General features: G+C 36.6%; 1 protein-coding gene across 2 annotated transcripts in view; it reads left to right on the forward strand.

The window, feature by feature from the left end:
* Nucleotides 1-19,593, forward strand: part of Ap4e1 (adaptor related protein complex 4 subunit epsilon 1) — a 64,416-nt gene that overhangs the window by 22,008 nt on the left and 22,815 nt on the right. For both annotated transcript variants that reach the window (XM_020184826.2, XM_074065939.1), the window contains exons 9-15: nt 2,302-2,424; nt 2,527-2,636; nt 6,249-6,388; nt 7,344-7,456; nt 7,547-7,665; nt 10,337-10,639; nt 13,136-13,250. In XM_020184826.2, the coding sequence (XP_020040415.2) occupies nt 2,302-2,424; nt 2,527-2,636; nt 6,249-6,388; nt 7,344-7,456; nt 7,547-7,665; nt 10,337-10,639; nt 13,136-13,250 (1,023 nt within the window). The remainder of the gene's footprint in view (nt 1-2,301; nt 2,425-2,526; nt 2,637-6,248; nt 6,389-7,343; nt 7,457-7,546; nt 7,666-10,336; nt 10,640-13,135; nt 13,251-19,593) is intronic.

Consider the following 19,593-nt stretch of genomic DNA (forward strand, 5'->3'; position numbering starts at 1 on the left):
AAATTTGATGCCAGGAGAGTTCAGAATGGCAGAAGACTAGGAGAAAAATATGTCAGTTATGATGGAGAATGGAGCATTGTCATCTCAATTTTTAAGCTGTCGTAGTTTCGAATGGTGGGGCAGGATAGTAGACATTTTAGGCTTTGTAGGTCACGTAGGTTTCTGTTGCATGTTCTCTTTCTGTTTTTTTTTTTTTTACAGTCTTTTAAATATATAAAAATTATTCTTAGTCCATAGGTTTGCAAAGGCTGGATTGAGGTAATTTACCCATTCCTGCCATAGCTAGTTAGTAGCTCTTTATTTAGTTTGTTTAGTCACAAAATCAGAAAGTCACCGATTTTCATGGTAGAAAGTAAAGATACTTTATGACGTATTACTTGGATGTATGTTTAATATCTTTAAGTTCATTTAACTATGTAGTATTTATATGAAAATCAGCTCCCTTCTTAAATAGTATTTCAGGTTCTGATTTATTTTTCCTCTGTACTGGCAGAGGTTATTTAATTTCTTCTCTACAAAATTTATCTGCATTAATTGATGGGCATAATGTAAATGTAGCTAGTTGGATAATTCAGGATATATCTTCTACAAAATGAAAGTGTCTGGTTACTATGTTTTAAGCTTTTGGAAATAGAGAAGGAGTGAGATTCTGTCCATACTCAACATGCTTCACCTGGTAAGGCAATTTAAAAAAAAATTAAAAATTTATTAGTATATAGTAGTTGTACAGGGGGTGGATACACTGTGACATTAACATGTATTTATGATATAATATAATTAGATTTACCCCCTCCATCATTCTCCTTCATCCCCTCTCCCTCTTTCTTAGAACAATTTCATTGTTCTATTTTCATACATGAATACAAAGTGCATCCTCCATATTCGCCTTCCTTCTCCCTCTCCTTTTGACACTCCCCGCACTGGTTCCCACCCCCTGACAGGATCTGTTTAGCCTTTCTGTCCTTCATTTTTTAAGTGTATATTGATTGTTCAAGGGGGTTTTGCTTTTGAATTTCAGACATGTATATGTCATGCTTTAATCAGATTAACCCTCTGTTACTTACTCTTTATCACTCTGCACCCCTGTTACTCAACAGCTTACAGTGCATTGAGTTATGCTATCTTCACACACAGATGCAGTGTGTTTCAGTATTATTCACTGTCATTCTCTTTCCCTCTCCTGCCTCCCTATAGCCTCCTCAGACAGGCCCACTAGTACAGTCATCTCTTATCCCCTCCTCTCCCCTCTTCCTCTTCCTCTCTCTCTCTTTCTTTCTCTCTCTTTCTCTTTTTCTTTCTCCTCCTCTTCCCCTCCTCCCTCTCTCCATATAGTATATACCTATATGTATGTAAGATCATATATGTGTTTATATATATAACATTTGGGTTTTTTGAGACATGGTCTTGCCATGTAGCCCAGGCTGGCCTCTAACTTGCAGTCCTCCTGCATCCACCTCCTGGTGCTGGATCACAGTCTGCACCACATTGCTAAGCCCATAGAACTTTTTTTTTTGTTTTTAAGTTTGCTTGTTTTGTGCCTTCACTGTGTCTTCACATATAGCACTTAAGATATTTCGAAGATTCTTCCTTATTATGGCAAAGCTCCAGCTCCTTATGTTCTTTTAAAGAATTTGAAAATAAAATTTGTGCTCACTTTAATCATTTTATTTATCAGGCTTTTGACTGTATCAGAATATCAAATGTGAACACTTAGATGTACAGTAGACTGTTCTGAATATTAGAGGTTAAATTTAAAGACGTAGTTTGAAGATTTTTGAATAGTGACCCTATCTTTGAAATGTGTTAGAGCATCCTAAAGTGATTATATTGAAATAAACTACATATGTAATTTCTGTGTATAAATGGTAGAAAGTACTTGAAAATAAAGTATTTTAAAACTTTCAAGGAGTGTTGGAAAGATCTAGGAACAATGAATATATTGTGTATGTGTCCCATTAGAATGTGAGCTCCTTGAGGATAGGCTTTTTTTGTGTTTTGTTCACTGCTGTATCCATAGTACTAATGTCATGTCTGGCACATTTGAGGTGTTCAGTGAATACCTGTTGCAGGGATGAATGCACTCCTATCTACTAGTAATACACTTTTCTTTAAATTATACTGTGATAACTTAATCCTAGTAACTGTCTAATTCTAAGGTAGTAAAGGTTGTTTATTTGAAAATTTTCCATAAATAAGATTTTGACTAAACCTGATCTTCCAATTAGTTTATCATAAGTTTTATACAAATATGTTTTTTATTGTGTCTTAATATACCCACCATTTTTATGTTTTCTTCTTCAGCTATTCTGTTTGAATGTGTACATACAGTCTATTCTATTTATCCTAAATCAGAATTACTTGAGAAGGCTGCCAAATGCATTGGAAAATTTGTTCTGTCATCTAAAATAAATCTCAAATATTTAGGTAAGATTATTGGCTCTTTGGGTGGAAATTATATAGAGAGCTTTTGAAATTTGATGGACATTTGTTTTAAATCATTTCACGTAATGTAATCTTTGTTTCTAGGCCTGAAAGCTCTTACCTATGTTATCCAACAAGATCCTACTCTGGCTCTTCAACACCAGATGACAATAATTGAGTGCTTAGACCATCCTGATCCCATTATTAAAAGAGAGGTAAACTAGTATTTTGAATAGTGTACATAAAATGCTAAAACTTTAAAACTTTTTGTGGGTACTCTGGAGAGAGATTAGAGTAGTGGGCATCGTATGTATTTTAATCAATGGCCATAGGAATTTTTTTGTTTGTTTGTTTTGAGACAGGGTCTTGCTTTGTAGTGAAGCTGACCTTGAACTTAAGATTCTCCTGTCTCAGTCTCCTCAGTGCTAGGATAATAGGCATGTACCACCACCAGGAATGTTTTAAAATTATGATTTGGAGAGGTTAGATCTAGTTGCCTATATATGAGTTCACATGCATCTTTTTGGCCTAAGCATTTTATCAATAGGGACCTGATCTAGTCCTAGCTCTTTTTGTTTGTTTAAGGTACAGTCCTATAGATAAGATACAATTTATGAGAGCTGATATTTTTCTATTACTCTCTTTTATATTTGTAAAATAAATTCACTGTTAGATAGGAATATTGAAAGAGTTAATGAAGGTTATACATAAAATGATTTGAACTTCTTGGAAGAGAAAGTCTAATCATGTACAGTAAGCCTGCCACCAAGTGCAGTCGAAAAATTATAAATAAAAAGCCAAAAGAAATTTCAAAACCAAAAAATTTAAATTCTGTGCACATGTATTATTCAGTTCAGTGGGTGCAGAGAAGCTCTTAGTCCCATGCTATTGTCATTTGTGTTTAAATAATTGTTTGATCTGGTGAGTGTTCCCTGACCTTAATTTTGTGCAAATGTGTACTTCCAAAAAGCAAGTGGTGCCCCAAAAGTAAGGTAAAAGTTTTGGTAATCTTCCTAAGCCAAAAAGAGCATGTAATATGCTTAATTTAAGTGATAAGTGAACATTTTAGATTAGTTGAAAGGTGGTAAGTCTTTAGTGGAAGTTGGGCAGTATTATGAGGAAAACGAATCACACTGCAGTACAGTATCAAGCTGTATGTATCCTGAGCATTCATGAGTTTTCCTCCATAGCACCCTCCTTGGAACCATATACTAACAAGGTTCTATATTTTGTTTTGTTTCAATATTTTTCTTTGGTAAAATTGCTTCAGTATCCATTTGGATGTCTATATAAATATTTCTATTGATTATCCTAGAGAAATCCACTTTATACCTTCATTTAAAATGGTATATGGGACTAAAATTCTTTTTCTCTTCTCATCTTCTCTCTCTCTCTCTCTGTCTTTCTCTCTCTCTTTCTCTTTTCTTTTCGGTTGTGCTAGGATTAAAATTGAATTTAGGGTGTAGCACTTGCCTTCCACTTGAGGCACACTTCTATTTCTTTTGCTTTTACGTTGTTTTTCAGATGGGGACTCAACTTTTGCCTGGGTTGGCCTCAAACTGCAATCCTTCTACCTTTGCCGTCCCTGTAGTTTGGGATTATAGCCACACACCACCATGCCTGGCTAAAAATTTATATTTCTGATTTGTAAAGCTAATAAAGATAAGAAGAGTGAATAATAAATACCGAAATATCTTAAAAGCAAGGAAGTAAAAGTAGGAGAGCTTAGGCAAATCCTGTATTACAGTTAATAATTGTAATTTTTTAAAGCTCATGAATTTTGAATTTTAAAAGACCTTTTTGAAATAAAAATATCATTGCAAAATTTGTCTTTGTATACATGTATATATTCATATTTTTAATCGTCTGAAAATTGTCACCTGCCACCTGCCTTGAATGAGCCTGGGAAGTTTGCAGGTGTATAAATTTCTGTATGTAGGCATTGTAGAAAAACAAGAAGGCTCTGAGGTCAGTAAAAACTAATTTATACAGTCTTCCACTTTACCAGATACAGAGCATTACCATTCTTTTTTTTCAGTTGACTATCAGGGTAAGTTGAACCTAGTTAACTTAAGTATAGTTTTCTTATTGCTATTTGTAATTACTGAACTCTCATGTGGAAATGAGAGTCTGGAAATAGGCATCTTGAAAAATATCAAGTTTGCTCTGTTTTTATTCATTGCTTGCAATGAGAAAAGTAGTTTGAATTCTTTGGGGAAACTGCTTGAGTATCAGTAGTACCCACAGAAGGTACTATTGTACTGTCTTCAGAATGCCATTGTCACCTTTAACCTCAATTAGGGTTACATGCAAGGACTTTGACGTGTTGCTTGAGGTGGGATTTCCTTACTAATGTAGTTTGGAGCTCACAGAATGCATGTCTGAAACAGCTCCATAAATTCAGACCTATTGATGGGAGAGACTTAGATGTTTAAAGTTTTTGAGTGGAATTAAGCATTAACTAAACAGTTTTTAAAATGGAATATTTCAAAATATATTTGAAACACTGGCTGAAAGAATTAATCAGAGAATCCTAAAGATATTTTTTGTGTGTTGGGGGTATTACAGCATACATTTTATTTTTTTCTGGATTTTTCACTCCTAAAAACTTATTAGCATATTATAGTTGTACCAGGGGTACATTGTGACATTTACAAAAGTGCTTACAATGTATCTTTTTTTTTTTTTTTATTCATATGTGCATACAACGTTTGGGTCATTTCTCCCCCCTCCCCTACCCTCCCCCGCCCTTACAGTATATCTTAATTAGATTCACTCCCTTCATCTTTTTCCTTTCTCCTTCTTCCTCCCACAAAGATATTTTGAACATGTTTGACAACTAGATTAGGTGAAATTCTTTTGCAGCTAATATTGTTGATTCTGAAACACCAGTAAATGTTCCTTTCTCAGTACTGCCCTTTGATGCATAACGATTTCTGGGACTATGATATTTTTAGAGCCTTAATCCAGGCCTTGGGAAGCTGGTCAAATGGGAGCTTATTGTGGTTATGAAATTCCCTCACCTTACTTGAGGTAGCGTAGCTTAGCACTTAGAAAATATCTACTCAGTAGTTCTTTTTTGACACTTGAGATTCTGAGTGTAGGTCTTGCTAGATTTTGAAGTGCTTAAGCTACCAACCTTGTTCACCCATTACATATGTTTGCTCTCAACTGCCAAACCCACCCAAGTACTGTTTTCTGTTGTTTGGGTAGTACAGGAAATAGTTTGTAAGACTGGATTTACATACATCCTATAGACAAAACAATGTAAATTTAAGCTGTTACATGTTTAGAAAACATTAAAAATGTTTAAACTTTATAGTTTTTACATGTTTGTCATGTAGAAATGTCAAATCTTTTTTTTGAGAGATATATATTTTATTCAAAGAAAGTTGCAGGAAACTAATTTATTAACAAATTTAACACTACTCATACTTAGGGAATTGTGTAGCTTTCTCAAACCTACTAGATTAAAGTGTTTTAGAAAAAAAATGTGGTCTGTGTTGGCTACATGCAGCTCTGGAGTTTTGTGAATGTGGGAAGGGAAATGACTGTTAGGAGGAAAAGCAGGATGCTCGGTAAGAAATGTCAAATCTTAATTATCTCAATAGAAAATTTTTAGGTTTTGAAATTGATCACAATTTACTTTTGGGCAATAATTTTACTTAAATGTTTTTTTCTTAAAACTTGGATTTTTTGATCACCTATTAACTGATTATCCAGTAGATCTACATAAAAGTAGAGCAATCAGCTGTATTGTAAACTGTTTTATTGGTGTTATCATGCACAGTTTTATAATACTGTTTTTATTTCTCTTTATTAAATAGACTCTGGAACTTCTTTACAGAATTACAAATGCACAGAATGTAACAGTTATTGTACAGAAAATGCTTGAATATTTACATCAGAGCAAAGAAGAGTATATCATTGTCAATTTGGTTGGCAAAATAGCTGAGCTGGCTGAGAAATATCCTTTGCTTCTACCATGTGTCAGAAAATACTGTTATACGGTTACTTTAAAATGATTGCTACAGACATGGTTACTTGCAAGTTGAATTTAGGGACCCAGCAATAACTTGCATTCTTAAATTTCAAGCCTCTTATTATTAAAAAACAGGAATTTGTGTAGGTTCTTGGGGGATGGCTTTTTTCCTGCTTTCTTTCATTCAGTTTGTCAATATTTTGAGTAGTTTCCTTTCTGAGTAAAATCCTTGCCTTGAGGGAGAATGAAGAGTACAAATCAGGATTCTAAAATGCATTCTTTAAGATATTGTTTATACTGGAAATTGTCGCAATAATGTAGTTGGAAACTCCATTTACAGTTTACTATTCACCTTTTTTTAAAGTCTGGGGAACTTTACACAGCATAAAGACAATACCTTTTTTTTTTTTAAAGACATCTGCTCAGTGCTAAGAAAGAATGAATGAATAATGTTAATCAAATTATCTTGGAAATAGCATAAGTATAATTTTGTTCTGGATAGTGCTGTAGTTCTGGCCCAGGAGAATAATAGAATTTTAGAACTGATGAGGAACATACTAGAAAAGACATTAAATAACTTGTTCAAGATGACATAACAACATTTAGCCTTTCTGAAGTGGATATATTTTCAATTGTTTATTTGTCCCTAGTTAGCTAGTTCATTTCTCTAAATTATTTTGTATGTATTTATTTATTGGATGCCCATTATGTGTAAGCCTGATGCCAGATAAAGTTGTGTAAACTTAGTTTATTAAATAAATGTTTATTGAACACCCAAATTATATAAAACTGGAATGTGGAACATTTTATGGCAGAAGTTAAAGATAAAAAATGCCACAGTAGGATGAGTTGGGGGTTATTCTTTTAAAAAGTTGGTGTAGAAAGGATAATTTTAGTAAGTGGCATTTGGAAGTATTCTTGTTCTTAACACTGTGGACACATATGCTCCTGATAATGCATGGTTTATTCAGACAATGAATGCTGTATTTTCAGTGGGAGGAGATGTAATACATCCTGATATTCCCAATAACTTTCTGAGACTGCTAGCAGAAGGTTGGTAAAGATTTTAAAATTAAATGTCTTTTTATTACAGATATTAGGAAATTTAGTGGAAATTAAAATAGTATTTCAATTTCTTTGTAGGTTTTGATGATGAGACAGAAGATCAACAATTAAGAGTCTATGCAGTTCAGTCTTATCTCACTTTACTAGATATGGAAAATGTATTCTATCCACAGAGATTTCTTCAAGTTATGAGTTGGGTAAGCAAAGTGCATTCCATCATAAATTTTTATAAAATCTGGATATTACCATATTTCCTCCAGAAATCATTCATTTCTAGTCAGCTAATTCCTTCAGCTGTCATTTCCCCAGTGGTTACCTTCTATCTTTTAACTGTTTACTTATCTGTTCTTTTTCTACCATCTCACTTGTGTAGGCTTTTAATATAGGTGTTTGTTTAAGTGTGTTTGTGTTTACAGTTTGTTTATTGTATTTATGTGAGTCCATATTTGAATATGTGACTGCTGTGCTATATTAGTTTTCTATTGCTGCATAACAATGCAACCCCAAACTTAGTGGCCTAAAGCAACAGAAATCTATTACCTCACAGTGTCTGTGGGTCAGGAGTTCAGCCATGGCTTAGCTGACTCTCTGCATAGGTTCTCACAGGATTGCAGTTAAGGTGTCAACTAAAGCTTGACTGTGAAGGATCCACTTCTGAGCCTACTAGTGGTCATTGAAACATTCAGTCTCTTGCAGCTGAGTTCCTGTGGCTGAGGTTTCAGTTTCATGCTGTAGGCTGTCCTTAGCTCCTAGAGTCACCCAGTTTCTCACCATGTGGGCCTCCCAACAGTGCCACTTGTTTCATCAGAAGCAGCAAAGAGAGATCAGAGCTTTGCAAGATAAAGGCCACAGTTTCATGTAATATAATCACATATAATTGCATACATCCTGTATCATCTTATGCACTTCTGTGTGTTTTCTTTTTGGTTGGTTGGTTTGTTTTCAGCGGTATGGGGATTTTGAACTCTGGGGCCTTGTACTCGCTAGGCAAGTGCTCAAGTGTAAACTGCTCCCCAGTTCTTTTTCTTTAGTTTGTTTTTCAGATAGAGCCTTTACTTGAGACTGGTCTCTATAATCCTCTTACCTATGCATTCTGCATAGGAGGAAGCATAGGTAGGAGCTGTGTGCTATGGGCCATACCCAGTTTGTTCTTTGAGATAGTCTTTCTGATTTTTTTGCCCAGGCTGGCCTCACACCATGATCCTCTAATCTTTGCCTCCCGTGTGTGAGTGTTTCTTTAGGTGGGATTTAGAGAAGAACAATTGCTGGGTTATAGGATACACACCCTTTAATGTTTTATTATATTGTTGAAATGTTAGCATGGTAACTTAATTTTCCTCAGACTTCATTAAATTGTTTTTTCTCTTTTCACCTCAACAGGAAAGTTAGACAACTTTTCATTTAGCTTCCCAGTTAACATCTTAACTACACTTGCTTTGCTTTATCTGCATCTTTGCTAGCTTTACTAGCTCTGCCTATATGCAGTGCACTTGATGAGCCATTTACAGTTGAGTTGCAGACATTATGGCACTTCACCCTAAAAAAATAATATGAATCTCTTTAAGAATGACACTGTCTAGGTAAAACCATTATCATACCTAAGAAATACAACATTAGTTCATCAGTACCACCTATTCAGATTTATCCTCTTGTCCCCCAAAATGTCCCTTATGGCTGTTTTTTTCTCCTTCCTACAGATAATGCACTTATTCTTCCTTAGGTCCCAAGGTCTTTAGCAGTCTGCCTTCTTTTTTCCACCTTTCAGACTTTTTAAAAATGTATGTTTTACATAGAATGGTAAGGGCTCTTACTGGGAAGAGTGGGGGGAAAACAGACCTACTCTGTCTTCCCAGAAGCAAAAGTCAATTAACCATTAATTTAAACAAACTGGAATTCAGGTTATCTGCTTTGCTGGATCTACTTTCCATCTTTTATTAAAATTATATGTATTTTTTTCTTTTGAAACAGGGTCTAACTGTTGCCTAGGCTAACGTCAAACTCCTGGGCTCAACTGATCCTCCTGCATTGGCTTTGTAGGTAGCTGTGACTACAGGCACATGCCACCATGTTGAGCTAATTATTGTACTATTAAAGGAGTGAATTCATTTAACCCTATTTCTTTTTCCTAATGTCCTTTTTAGTAGCTATAAATTTTCCATTTCCTATCAACCCATCTCTCTTTTCTTGGTGTTGCCAATATTACATTAAAGACATAAAGATACACTATAAATACTATTTAGGAAAAATCTTACACTCGTTGAGTCATTATTTATAAAATGATAGTTTTATCATTTGTAAAATGATTCTTAAAACAATCAAATTGTATGACACTTGAGTAAGTTTAATGTTAAGAGAAAGTATATGTAACATAGATCAGTGTTCCTCAAAGTCTATTCTTTGGACCATCTGTATCAGAATCAATTGATATTTGTCCAAGGTATATATCCTCGATAGAGACTAGAAATTTGTATTTTATGAAATACCAGAAATCTGAATTTTATGAACTCTTATGTATACTAGCATGAGAGACCCACTTGTTTAAATTCTTACTAGGAAATAGTAACAGAATGTGAAAGTATTATAAAAATCAGCAACTAACTCTGGATTCAGAGGAAAGCTAGCTTGTAAAGGTATTCTATATTATTAACAGTAAAGATGTAGAAAATGTTTTTGTATTGAGTATAGAAATTGTGGTATAATTTTGGACTTAAAATCTACAATTGTTTCTTAAGTACTTTCTTCACCATGAGAGTATGTTTAATGTAGATTAAATTCACTATTAGCAGTAGGCACTTTGTTTAGGGCCCTGAGTATAGTTTACTGTATAACTTGATAGTTACGTGTACAACATCTCTGTTTTGCTCATAGGTGTTAGGAGAGTATTCCTACCTTTTACATAAAGAAGCACCAGAGGAAGTCATAACGAGGCTCTACAAGTTACTTATGAATGACTCCATTTCTTCAGAAACAAAGGCTTGGTTAATTGCTGCTGTGACTAAATTGACACCCCAAGCACATTCTTCTAACATAGTGGAGAGATTAATCCAGGAATTTACTGTATCTTTGAATACTTGTATGAGACAGCATGCATTTGAATTAAAACATTTGCATGAGAATGTAGAGGCTATGAAGAGCTTGTTTCCAGTTGATAAGAGTTGTGAAGACATGGTGGTAAGACATCTGTGTTCCATCTTTTTAAAATTGTGTTGTTGTCTAAGCATAGAGTGCATTATGCATTTGTGATGTGTAAGGAATATATGAAACTACAGTTTCTATAGCATTTACACTGAAGGCTGTAGTTTTTCTCACATTAGTGGAAGAGAGAATTTGAGAGCTTTCATTTTGTACTGATCAAATAGTCAGAAACAGAGGAGTATCTTTTCTGGGAAACAGCAGTAGACATTTATATCCTGTGACACTCTCCTTTAATACATAATAATTTGGAAACTTGTTTTCAACTTCTTTGAAATTCTATAAGTCATTTTATTCATATTCTGCTTTCTTTGAGAATAAATCTCAATTTAATTTTGTCTATCTACTATCTAAATTTTTTTATTGCTTTAGTTAGAATTTCATCACCTTCCTTTACTTTGCCTACTTTCAGCCACTGCCCCTTTGAACCTAAAGTTGTCAGTTACTACTTATATCAGCCTCTCCCATCAGTTTGGTGTGAATTAGAAAACTCCCCAAAAGAAGCCAAATTAGTTAAAAAAATTTTTTTTGAAAGGTACTTGTGTTTGAACTCAGGGCTTCATACTTGCTAGTGACGCACTCTGTCATTTAAGCCACACCGCCAGCTCTTTTGGCTCTTATTATTCTGGCGATAGTCTGCTTTTTGCATAAGCTGGCCTGAACCACCTGGACTGTGATCCTCCTATTTTAAGCTTCCGTTGTTACTGTGATAACAGCTGCATACCACAATCAAGCTTTTTTTTTTTCTTTTGAGATGGGGTCTCACAAACTTTTTTGCCTGGTCTGGCCTGGAATGATCATCCTGATCTCAGCCTCCCAAGTAGCTAGGATTACAAGTTTAAGCCAATGGCACCTTGATTTTCAGATTTTTGTGAGTTAGATGTCATATAGTTGAAAAAGAGAAGAGGATGGACAATATTTCCACCAATTTTGACTTAGGTTTTTATGTCTTGTACTCATTTTGAATATTTGTTCATTGGTTCTTTCAAAAGCTCCTCAGAGGTGAGGCCTTGTATTAGTGTTTAGTAGGTATTCTATGTTAGGAAAAACACTGCTCTCAAAGAAAGCTCACGAGAAAACTCACGTCCATAGAGCAAAGTTTAATGGCAGGCCCAAACTGCCAGGCTGGCCGGGGAAAAGATGGCGCAGCCCCGAGCCTGGGCGAGCAGTGGCTTTTATAGAAGGGGGAGGGTAGGAAGTTAGTACAGGTACAGTAGTCTCTGGTAGGGATGGGGCTGTCTTAGAGCATGGGAATTTGTTTAAGGGTGGGGCTGCCATTTTGGCTGATTTACAAAATGGCGACATTATTGTTCTATCATTCCAGATATGTTCATTAAAATGATTGGTAAATATGCTGTACTCAGTATTACGACAGGAGGTAGCCACACTTCCCTTTTCCCCCAATAAAAGATACTGATAGTGACATGGCCCCATCTCTTAAGAATCTTACTAAATGAAGCTAAACCTTTCCAGGTTTAGTGTGTGAGGTGGCACTTGCATGTTAGAGAATTATCTGCTGTTCTAAATTATCTGAGCTGCTTACATACAGCTGGCTAAATCAAACAAGCAGATCTGTGGAGAAGCAAAAATCTGTGGTTGCTGAGGTCGTCTCTGCTATATTCTCTTAGGCATGTATCATTTTTTCTCTCCTTTTCCCTTTACTCTTTCATCTTTTTATTTAGTTATTTTTTTGTGTTTTCTATTTCCCTGAAATTAAACAATTCTTTATAGGCTAGTGTAGAAACATTTTCATATAGAAGGGAAAAGGATAATTAAAGGCACTGAGGAAGGCTGAATAAAGGCCACCCAAAGATGTCCATGTTACTCCATGGAAATTGGGCATGTGTTACCTTAAGCGTGAAAATGTTGTAAATGTAATGAAGTTAAATATTTTGTGATAGAGAGGTTATTCTGGGTTGTCTAGGTCATCATGATATATATGAACACAAAGATCAGACAGAGGCAAAGTAACAATAGGAGCAAACATTGGAAAATTTGGCATAACCAAGGAATGCAGGCATCTCTAGCAGCCGAAAAGACAAGGAATGGATTCTCCACTGCAAAAGACACTAGATCTGCCAACACCTTGATTTTAGCCCCCAGCGGTGGTTGCTCTGCCTTGTAGTATGTATGTCAGTCTCTTCAGGGAAGTTATAGGTTCTTGAGGGTAGACACTGTGTCTTCCCTGTCTCAATCATAGCACTTGATAGGATTCCTTAACATATTAGATGCTCAGAAGTATGTTCTGTAATGCAGTGAAATTAACTGCAAATGATTTAGGTGGTTTGATTCTTAACTCTGATCTGATTATTGATGTTTCAGAAAGCTAGAGTTAGGTAGTAATTTTAGAATTGAAGCTTCTGTTTTTCACTTAAATCTTTTTAGAATGTGTGGGCTAAAATTATGTGAATGTACAGTCTACTGTTCAGAGTAAATTTTTTTTTAATTCCTAATTTTTGCTTAATTTTTAAACAGGTAGATGCATCCTTATCTTTTCTGGATGGTTTTGTGGCTGAAGGACTCAGTCGGGGGGCAGCACCTTACAAACCTCCCCACCAACGTCAGGAGGAAAAGCTTTCTCAGGAAAAAGGTAGTTTTCCATTGATTTATAATAAGCTAGATGGTAGGGACATAATTTTTTATGCAGTTGATATTCTAGTCATGTAGGTAAATGATTAAAGTCATTTACTTTCTATTTTCCCTCTTTAAACCTGCTCGCGATTTGTTTACTCTGACTAGGTTTTCAGATACACACAAAAAAAAGCCAACCTTGAAGTATTCCCAAAGCATGTGTAAGTGCCTAGATGTGACCACCACCCTGGTATTTTGAAAGGACTCACTGGAGGGTGAAGTTACGCTGCTGCTCACTGTGCTGGAAGGCTGGCATGTATTTGGGAAAGCTTTAGGCCAAAATCCTGGTTACCGTGCAATCTAGTATTTCTTAAGTGTTTCAGAATACTTTCTCCAAAAAATATCTGAATTTAGGAAGAGCTAAGAAAGGAAAGAGTAACTTTATACTTTAAGAAATACAAACTGTCAGGGAAAGACTCATGTCACGGTTTTGGCAAAGAGAAAGTCATGCTTGGTGTATGGGAAAGATGCAAATGAATAAAGAGAAAACAGTGGATTTTATCTCTGTAGGAGTTCAGGATGTCAATGCTGAAAAGTTTGGTGCTGAAAGATTTTTTTTTTTCTATTCATCATTCAAATGATTTTGTTTTCCAGGCTCTTGTACTAGCCATATTTTGTTATGAGTACAACTGAACAGCTGATGCTAAAATGAGACCAAAAAGTTATAAACACCAGTAATAGGATTGATGCTGTGTTTTTACGGATGTATTTGCTCTTCTGTGCCTTTTTAATTTCTAAACATTTATGTTTTTGTGATAAGAACACTTAACATGAGATCTACCCTCTTTTTTTTTTTTTTTTGGATGGGACTGGGGTTTGAATTCAGGGCTTTGCACTTGCAAAGCGGCACTCTACCACTTGAGCCACTCCTCCAGTCCATTTTGCTGTGGTTATTGTGCAGATGGGATCTCAAGAATTATTTGCCTGAGCTGGCCTTGAACCTTGATCCTCCTAGTCTCAGCATCCCAAGTAGCTAGGATTATAGGTGTAAGCTGCTGGTGCCCAGCTCAGATCTACCTTCTTAATAAATTTTTCAGTGTAAAATACATTATTGGTGTCTTGTAGATAAAATACTGTGCAGCACATCTTTAGTTTTTATTTGTCTTACTTGACTTCAGCCTTATGCCTGTGGTTAGTAACTCCTCATTTTCTCTCCCCACCTTCAGTTGTATGAATTTAACTGTTTTAGATACTCTATATATAAATAGGATTACAGTGTATATGTGTTTTGGGGACTGGCTTATTTTACTTAGTGTAATAGCCTCACATTTCACCAATGTTGTCACACTTTGCAGAATTTCCTTCTTTTTTAAGGTTGAATAGTATACCATTTTATCTGTGTATTTTCTTTTTTTTTTTTTTTTTTTTGGTGGTACTGAGGTTTGAACTCAGTCTTGTGCTTGCTAGGCAAGCACTTTGCCAATTGAGCCCAGCCCTAAACTACATTTTCTTTATCCATTCATCAGCTGATGGCCACTTAGGTTGTTTTCACATCTTGCCTTTTGTGAATAGTGCTGCAATTAATATGGGAATGCTGGCACAGCTCAAGAGGCTGAGTTCAAGTCTTTTGAATAAACTTCCAGACATGGGATTGTTGGATTATAAAACAGGCCTTTTTTTTAAAGTTTTTTTTTTTTTTTTAAGAATCTCTATACTATTTTCTATAGCAGCGGCACTGTTTTCCATTCATACCTGTGTGCAAGGGTTGGTTTCTCCACATTTCTGCCCACATTTGTTGTTTTTTTTTTTTTCAGCACTAGGGTTTGAACTTAGGGCCTCACGCTTGCTAGGAGGTGCTCTACCACTTGAATCACTCTGCCAGCTCTGTTTTGTGAAGGGTTTTTTTTTTTAAAATAGGGTCTGGTAAACTTTTTGCCTGGGCTGGCTTTGAACCATGATCCTTTTGATCTCTGCCTCCTGATTAGCTGGGATTGTAAATGTGAACCACCAGTGCCGGGCTGTTGTCTCCCTCCACACTCTCATAATAGCTGTCCTGGCAGGTAGGAGGTTCATTGTGGCTTTGATTAGCATTTCCCTGATGACTAGTGACATAAAGCAGTTTTTCATATACCTATTGGCCATTTGTATGTTTTCTTTGGAGAAATGTTTATTCAAGTTCTTAGCCTTTTTTTGAGGCAGGATCTTGCTATATTGCTGAGCAATCTAGTATTGGCTTAGAACTCAGCAGGTAGCCCTAGGTCTGCTTTGAACTCACGATCTCCTTGTCTCAGCCTCTCAAATGCTAGGATCATAGGCATGTACCGTCACACCCAAAATGTCAGCGTATTTTCTAATCAAGCTATGTTTGTTTGGTATTGAATCATAGGAGTTTCTTACATGTTTTGGAGATTAACCTCTTATCAGATACACAGTTTGCAAATGTCTTCCTTTCTGTACCTTTTCACTCTCTTGATTGTTTCCTTTGCTATGCAGAAGCTTTTTAGTCTGATGTATTCCTACTTGTTTGTTTTTGTTTTTGTTGGCCATACTTTTGATAATACCCCTGAAATCATTGCAAAGGCCAGTGTCTTGACACTTTTCCCCTATGTTTTTGCACTAAAGTCTTTGTTCCATTTTGAGTTGACTTTTGTATATGATGTTAAGATGTGGATATCCAGTTTTCCCACTATGATTTATTAAAGAGTTTATCCATTTTCTGTTTTGTTCATTAGTCCCCCCTTTGTCCATGGGGAAATACATTCCAAGATCCTTAGTGGATGTCTGAGGCTATGAATAGTACCAGCCTCTATATACTGTGTTCTTTCCTATAATTTGTATAACATTGCTATGTAATATCAGAATTAATTTATTCTTACGTATTTGATGCCCTGTTGTCTTTTCTGCATCACTACCCTTTGTGCTTTGGAGCCATTATTAAGTAAAATAAGGATAATTGGAATCCAAGCACTGTTATACCATGAAAGTCAAACTAATAACCTAGACAGCTACTAAATGTCTAATGGTAGAAAGTGTATATAGTGTGGATACACTGATTTACGTCCTGGGTGAGACAGAGGAGGATGGTCCAGGATTTCATCATGTACTAGAATAGCATGCAATTTAAAAATTATGAATTGTTTATTTCTGGAAATTTCCATTTAGTATTTTTGGATCATGGCTGACATGGGTAACTGAAACTGCACACAGCAATACTATGGACAGTGCGGGGGAGTGGTTACTGTATTTTTTTTTTTTCAGTACTGGGGTTTGAACTCAGGGCCTGTACCTTGAGCCACTCTACCAGCCCTTTTTTTGTGATGAGTTTTTTCATGATAGGGTCTTATGAACTATTTGCCCACTCTTGCTTTGAACAGTGATGTTTCTGATCTCTGTATCCTGAGTAGCTGGGATTACAGGCATGAGCTATTGGTGCCCAGTGACTACTGTATTCTTGATACCTTTGTCTAAAATCAGTTGCCCTATATGCATGAATTTATTTCTGGACTCTTATTCTGTTCCATTGGTCTATATGCTTATCCTAGCATTGTATTGTTTTGAGTAATGTAGTTGTGTAATATGGTTTGAAGTCAAGGAGTACGATGTCTCCAGGATTGGGTGTTTTTTTTTTTGCTTGTGTGTTTCCCCACATACTCATATATGGTAGGCAAGTGCTCTACCACTGAACTACATCTCCAGCCCACTTTGTTCTTGTTTCTCAAGATAGATTTAACTATTTGTGGTCTTTTGTGGTTCTTCACTGGTAATTTTACCAAAAATTTAAGGAAGGATTAATATCAGTCCTTCCACATTTCTTTTTTACCAGCATTATCTTGGTACCAAAGCTAGACATAAGACACTACTGTTGTGGCAGTGTAGTCAGAGGAGAAACCAAGTGACACTCGGAGGAGTGGAGAACTCAGATTTTAATTTTACGCTAGCGGGCCCAGGCATGTACCTGTGTCTGAGCCCTGAACAGAGGATTCACAGAATATTTAAAAGGCAGTGCAGGGCATCAGGTTACAAGAAATGTGCTCTCCCATAAAGTAGGGCTAGTAGTTGGTTAGAGACCTAAGGTTTAGATAAGAACAGCAGGGGAGTCCTGCTTTGGAAAGTTTATTTACAAGTGGAGACAAAGAAAGGCAGGAATGGATGCTTATCTCTGCATGGTGCCTTTCATCTGGGTCCTGAACTTTTGCATGTCTCTAATGGGCAATTCCTCACAGCTCTGTCCGAGGTTAGAGTTTTTAATTGACAGTTTCAAGGCTATCTTCCTCTTCATTACCCCCTTTGATGCTTTTTCCACTTTTGGACAAGCATCAGCAATAGACGTTAGAAATCTTACAAGGTTTTTTCTTGTCCCAAAGACCTATATTGTGTTACCAGGAGCTGTAACTTTATCATCTCCATTTGCGAGCTAATGAAGTTAGTTATGGCGTTAAGTCACATACCAAACACAAGTGCCAGTAGAAGCATAAGGAGAGGGCCAGATAATGGAATCAGCTGTATTTCTATTTCTATCTGCTTTGCATAAAACAATACTCTGTTTTTAAGAAAAGTCAAAGCCCTCTGGTTTTTTGGGGGGACCACTGATGCTAGAGAGTTCATATGGTCCTGCATGGTCACTATAGACCTAGCCACTTGTTCTGTGTCATTTGTTAGGTCCACAGATAATTGATTATAGTAGGTGACTGAAGAGGCAGTCCCTCCTATGCCTGTTCCTTTTCCAGTCATTATCCCCAGTCCTATTAATAAAGGTATGAATTGGATAGCTCTCTGACTGCACATGAGCCATTAAAGGTGTGTGGGGTGGTCTGACTGTTAGGCACTATGTTTATCTGGGGTGAGGAATGTTAATGTGCAAATGCCCTATAGTGTCTTTGTTCTTGCAACCCAGTTAGGCCTGTCACCTTTCTTTATAGTAAATCATCCCTCTCCTGGTGCATTCAAAGATTGATATGCTGCACACGGGTGACAGATACTGATAAAAGGTGAAGGCATACCTAAGTTTTCCCTGGAAGGAAAGCGGCCTTACGCAGGCTGAGCAGTCATCTCAGCCTCCCAATTGGACAACCTCAAAATGTAGCAGAGTCAGAAGGCAATAACGCATCAGAGACCTCATGCCTGAGACTGGGGTCTGGGCTACAGACAACACCAAACAGCAGTAAGGCTTCCTACTATGAGAAGATAACAGAAGGACAGCGGTAGTCTCTGGCTTATGTTCCAATCTTGCAGAGACAGCAAGTCCTAGTGCAAACAGATTGCACAATGCTAATCATTAGGATAAGGTATGGATGACAGAGAAGAGGATACGTTTGTGTCCTGATGAATGAATCCTCAGGCTTCTACCGTGTGTTGACCAACCAGCTTCCAGGATGTGGCTGGGGCAGGGCTGGAGATCTCTCCAGTGATGGCATGCTGTTGTTACGTTCTCTGGAACCTTAATCTGAGGGGGGTTAGTTGAGGCACGGACAGCCTGTCAGACATTGGGCTCTGCAGGGGCGGCTGTCCTTTTATCCAGGAGTGATGAGTCCCGGGAGTGACACGTGTAACTTCAACAGCTGTAAGAGCTGCTGACATTACTAGATGGGGCCAGTCCAACTGGGTTGGAGTAGTTTCTTTTTAATCTTTTATGTATCATCTCTCTTTTTTTTTAAACTGAGTAGAATTACCTTGGAAACAATATACGGTCAGTATATATGTCCAAGAAAACTCGTTATTTTTTTTTAAAAAGTTAAAAACACCATCTTTAAGTATTAAAGGACATGTCTAGATCCAGTAAAAATAGTTATTTTGTCTCTATTTTAGTAGACGACCCTGTCTAAAAATACGAGTTTGTGTCTGGAAAAGCTTTAATGTCAGATAGCCACACATGCATAAGAACCATTTTTTTAATCCTCTTGGCCTTGGTTATCTTTGAAGGGTCTGGCACCAATGACTCCACTGGAACTTTGATGGCATTCCCCCCTTTGTCTCCAAATTGTTAGTCTCTAAACAGTCTCTTCTGAAGATCTGTCTTCCATCCAAGTACTAACCGGGCCTGACCCTGCTTAGCTTCCAAGATCAGACGAGATCCAGCACGTTCAGGGTGGTATGGCCATAGACTGAAGATCCTTCTTGATTGGCTGCTTTTTCCTGGATTCTCTTTGTTTGGTTTTGGTCCCATGTTGGGAGGGAATAACGAGCAGATCAGGTGGGAGTCAGTGCCAATTAGACCCTTTTGGCCAAATTTAAGCAACAAAGAGGCTTAGAAGGAGGGGCTCTTAGGCAGTGGACTTTTAGACAAGGACAATACAAAACAAAATCTAACAAAAGCAGATGTCTAAAGAGCTAGCTTGGTTGAAACATAAGCACTTATAGAGTTA

This window comes from Castor canadensis, chromosome 2, assembly GCF_047511655.1.
Source record: "Castor canadensis chromosome 2, mCasCan1.hap1v2, whole genome shotgun sequence".
Classification (NCBI taxonomy): Eukaryota; Metazoa; Chordata; class Mammalia; order Rodentia; family Castoridae; genus Castor; species Castor canadensis.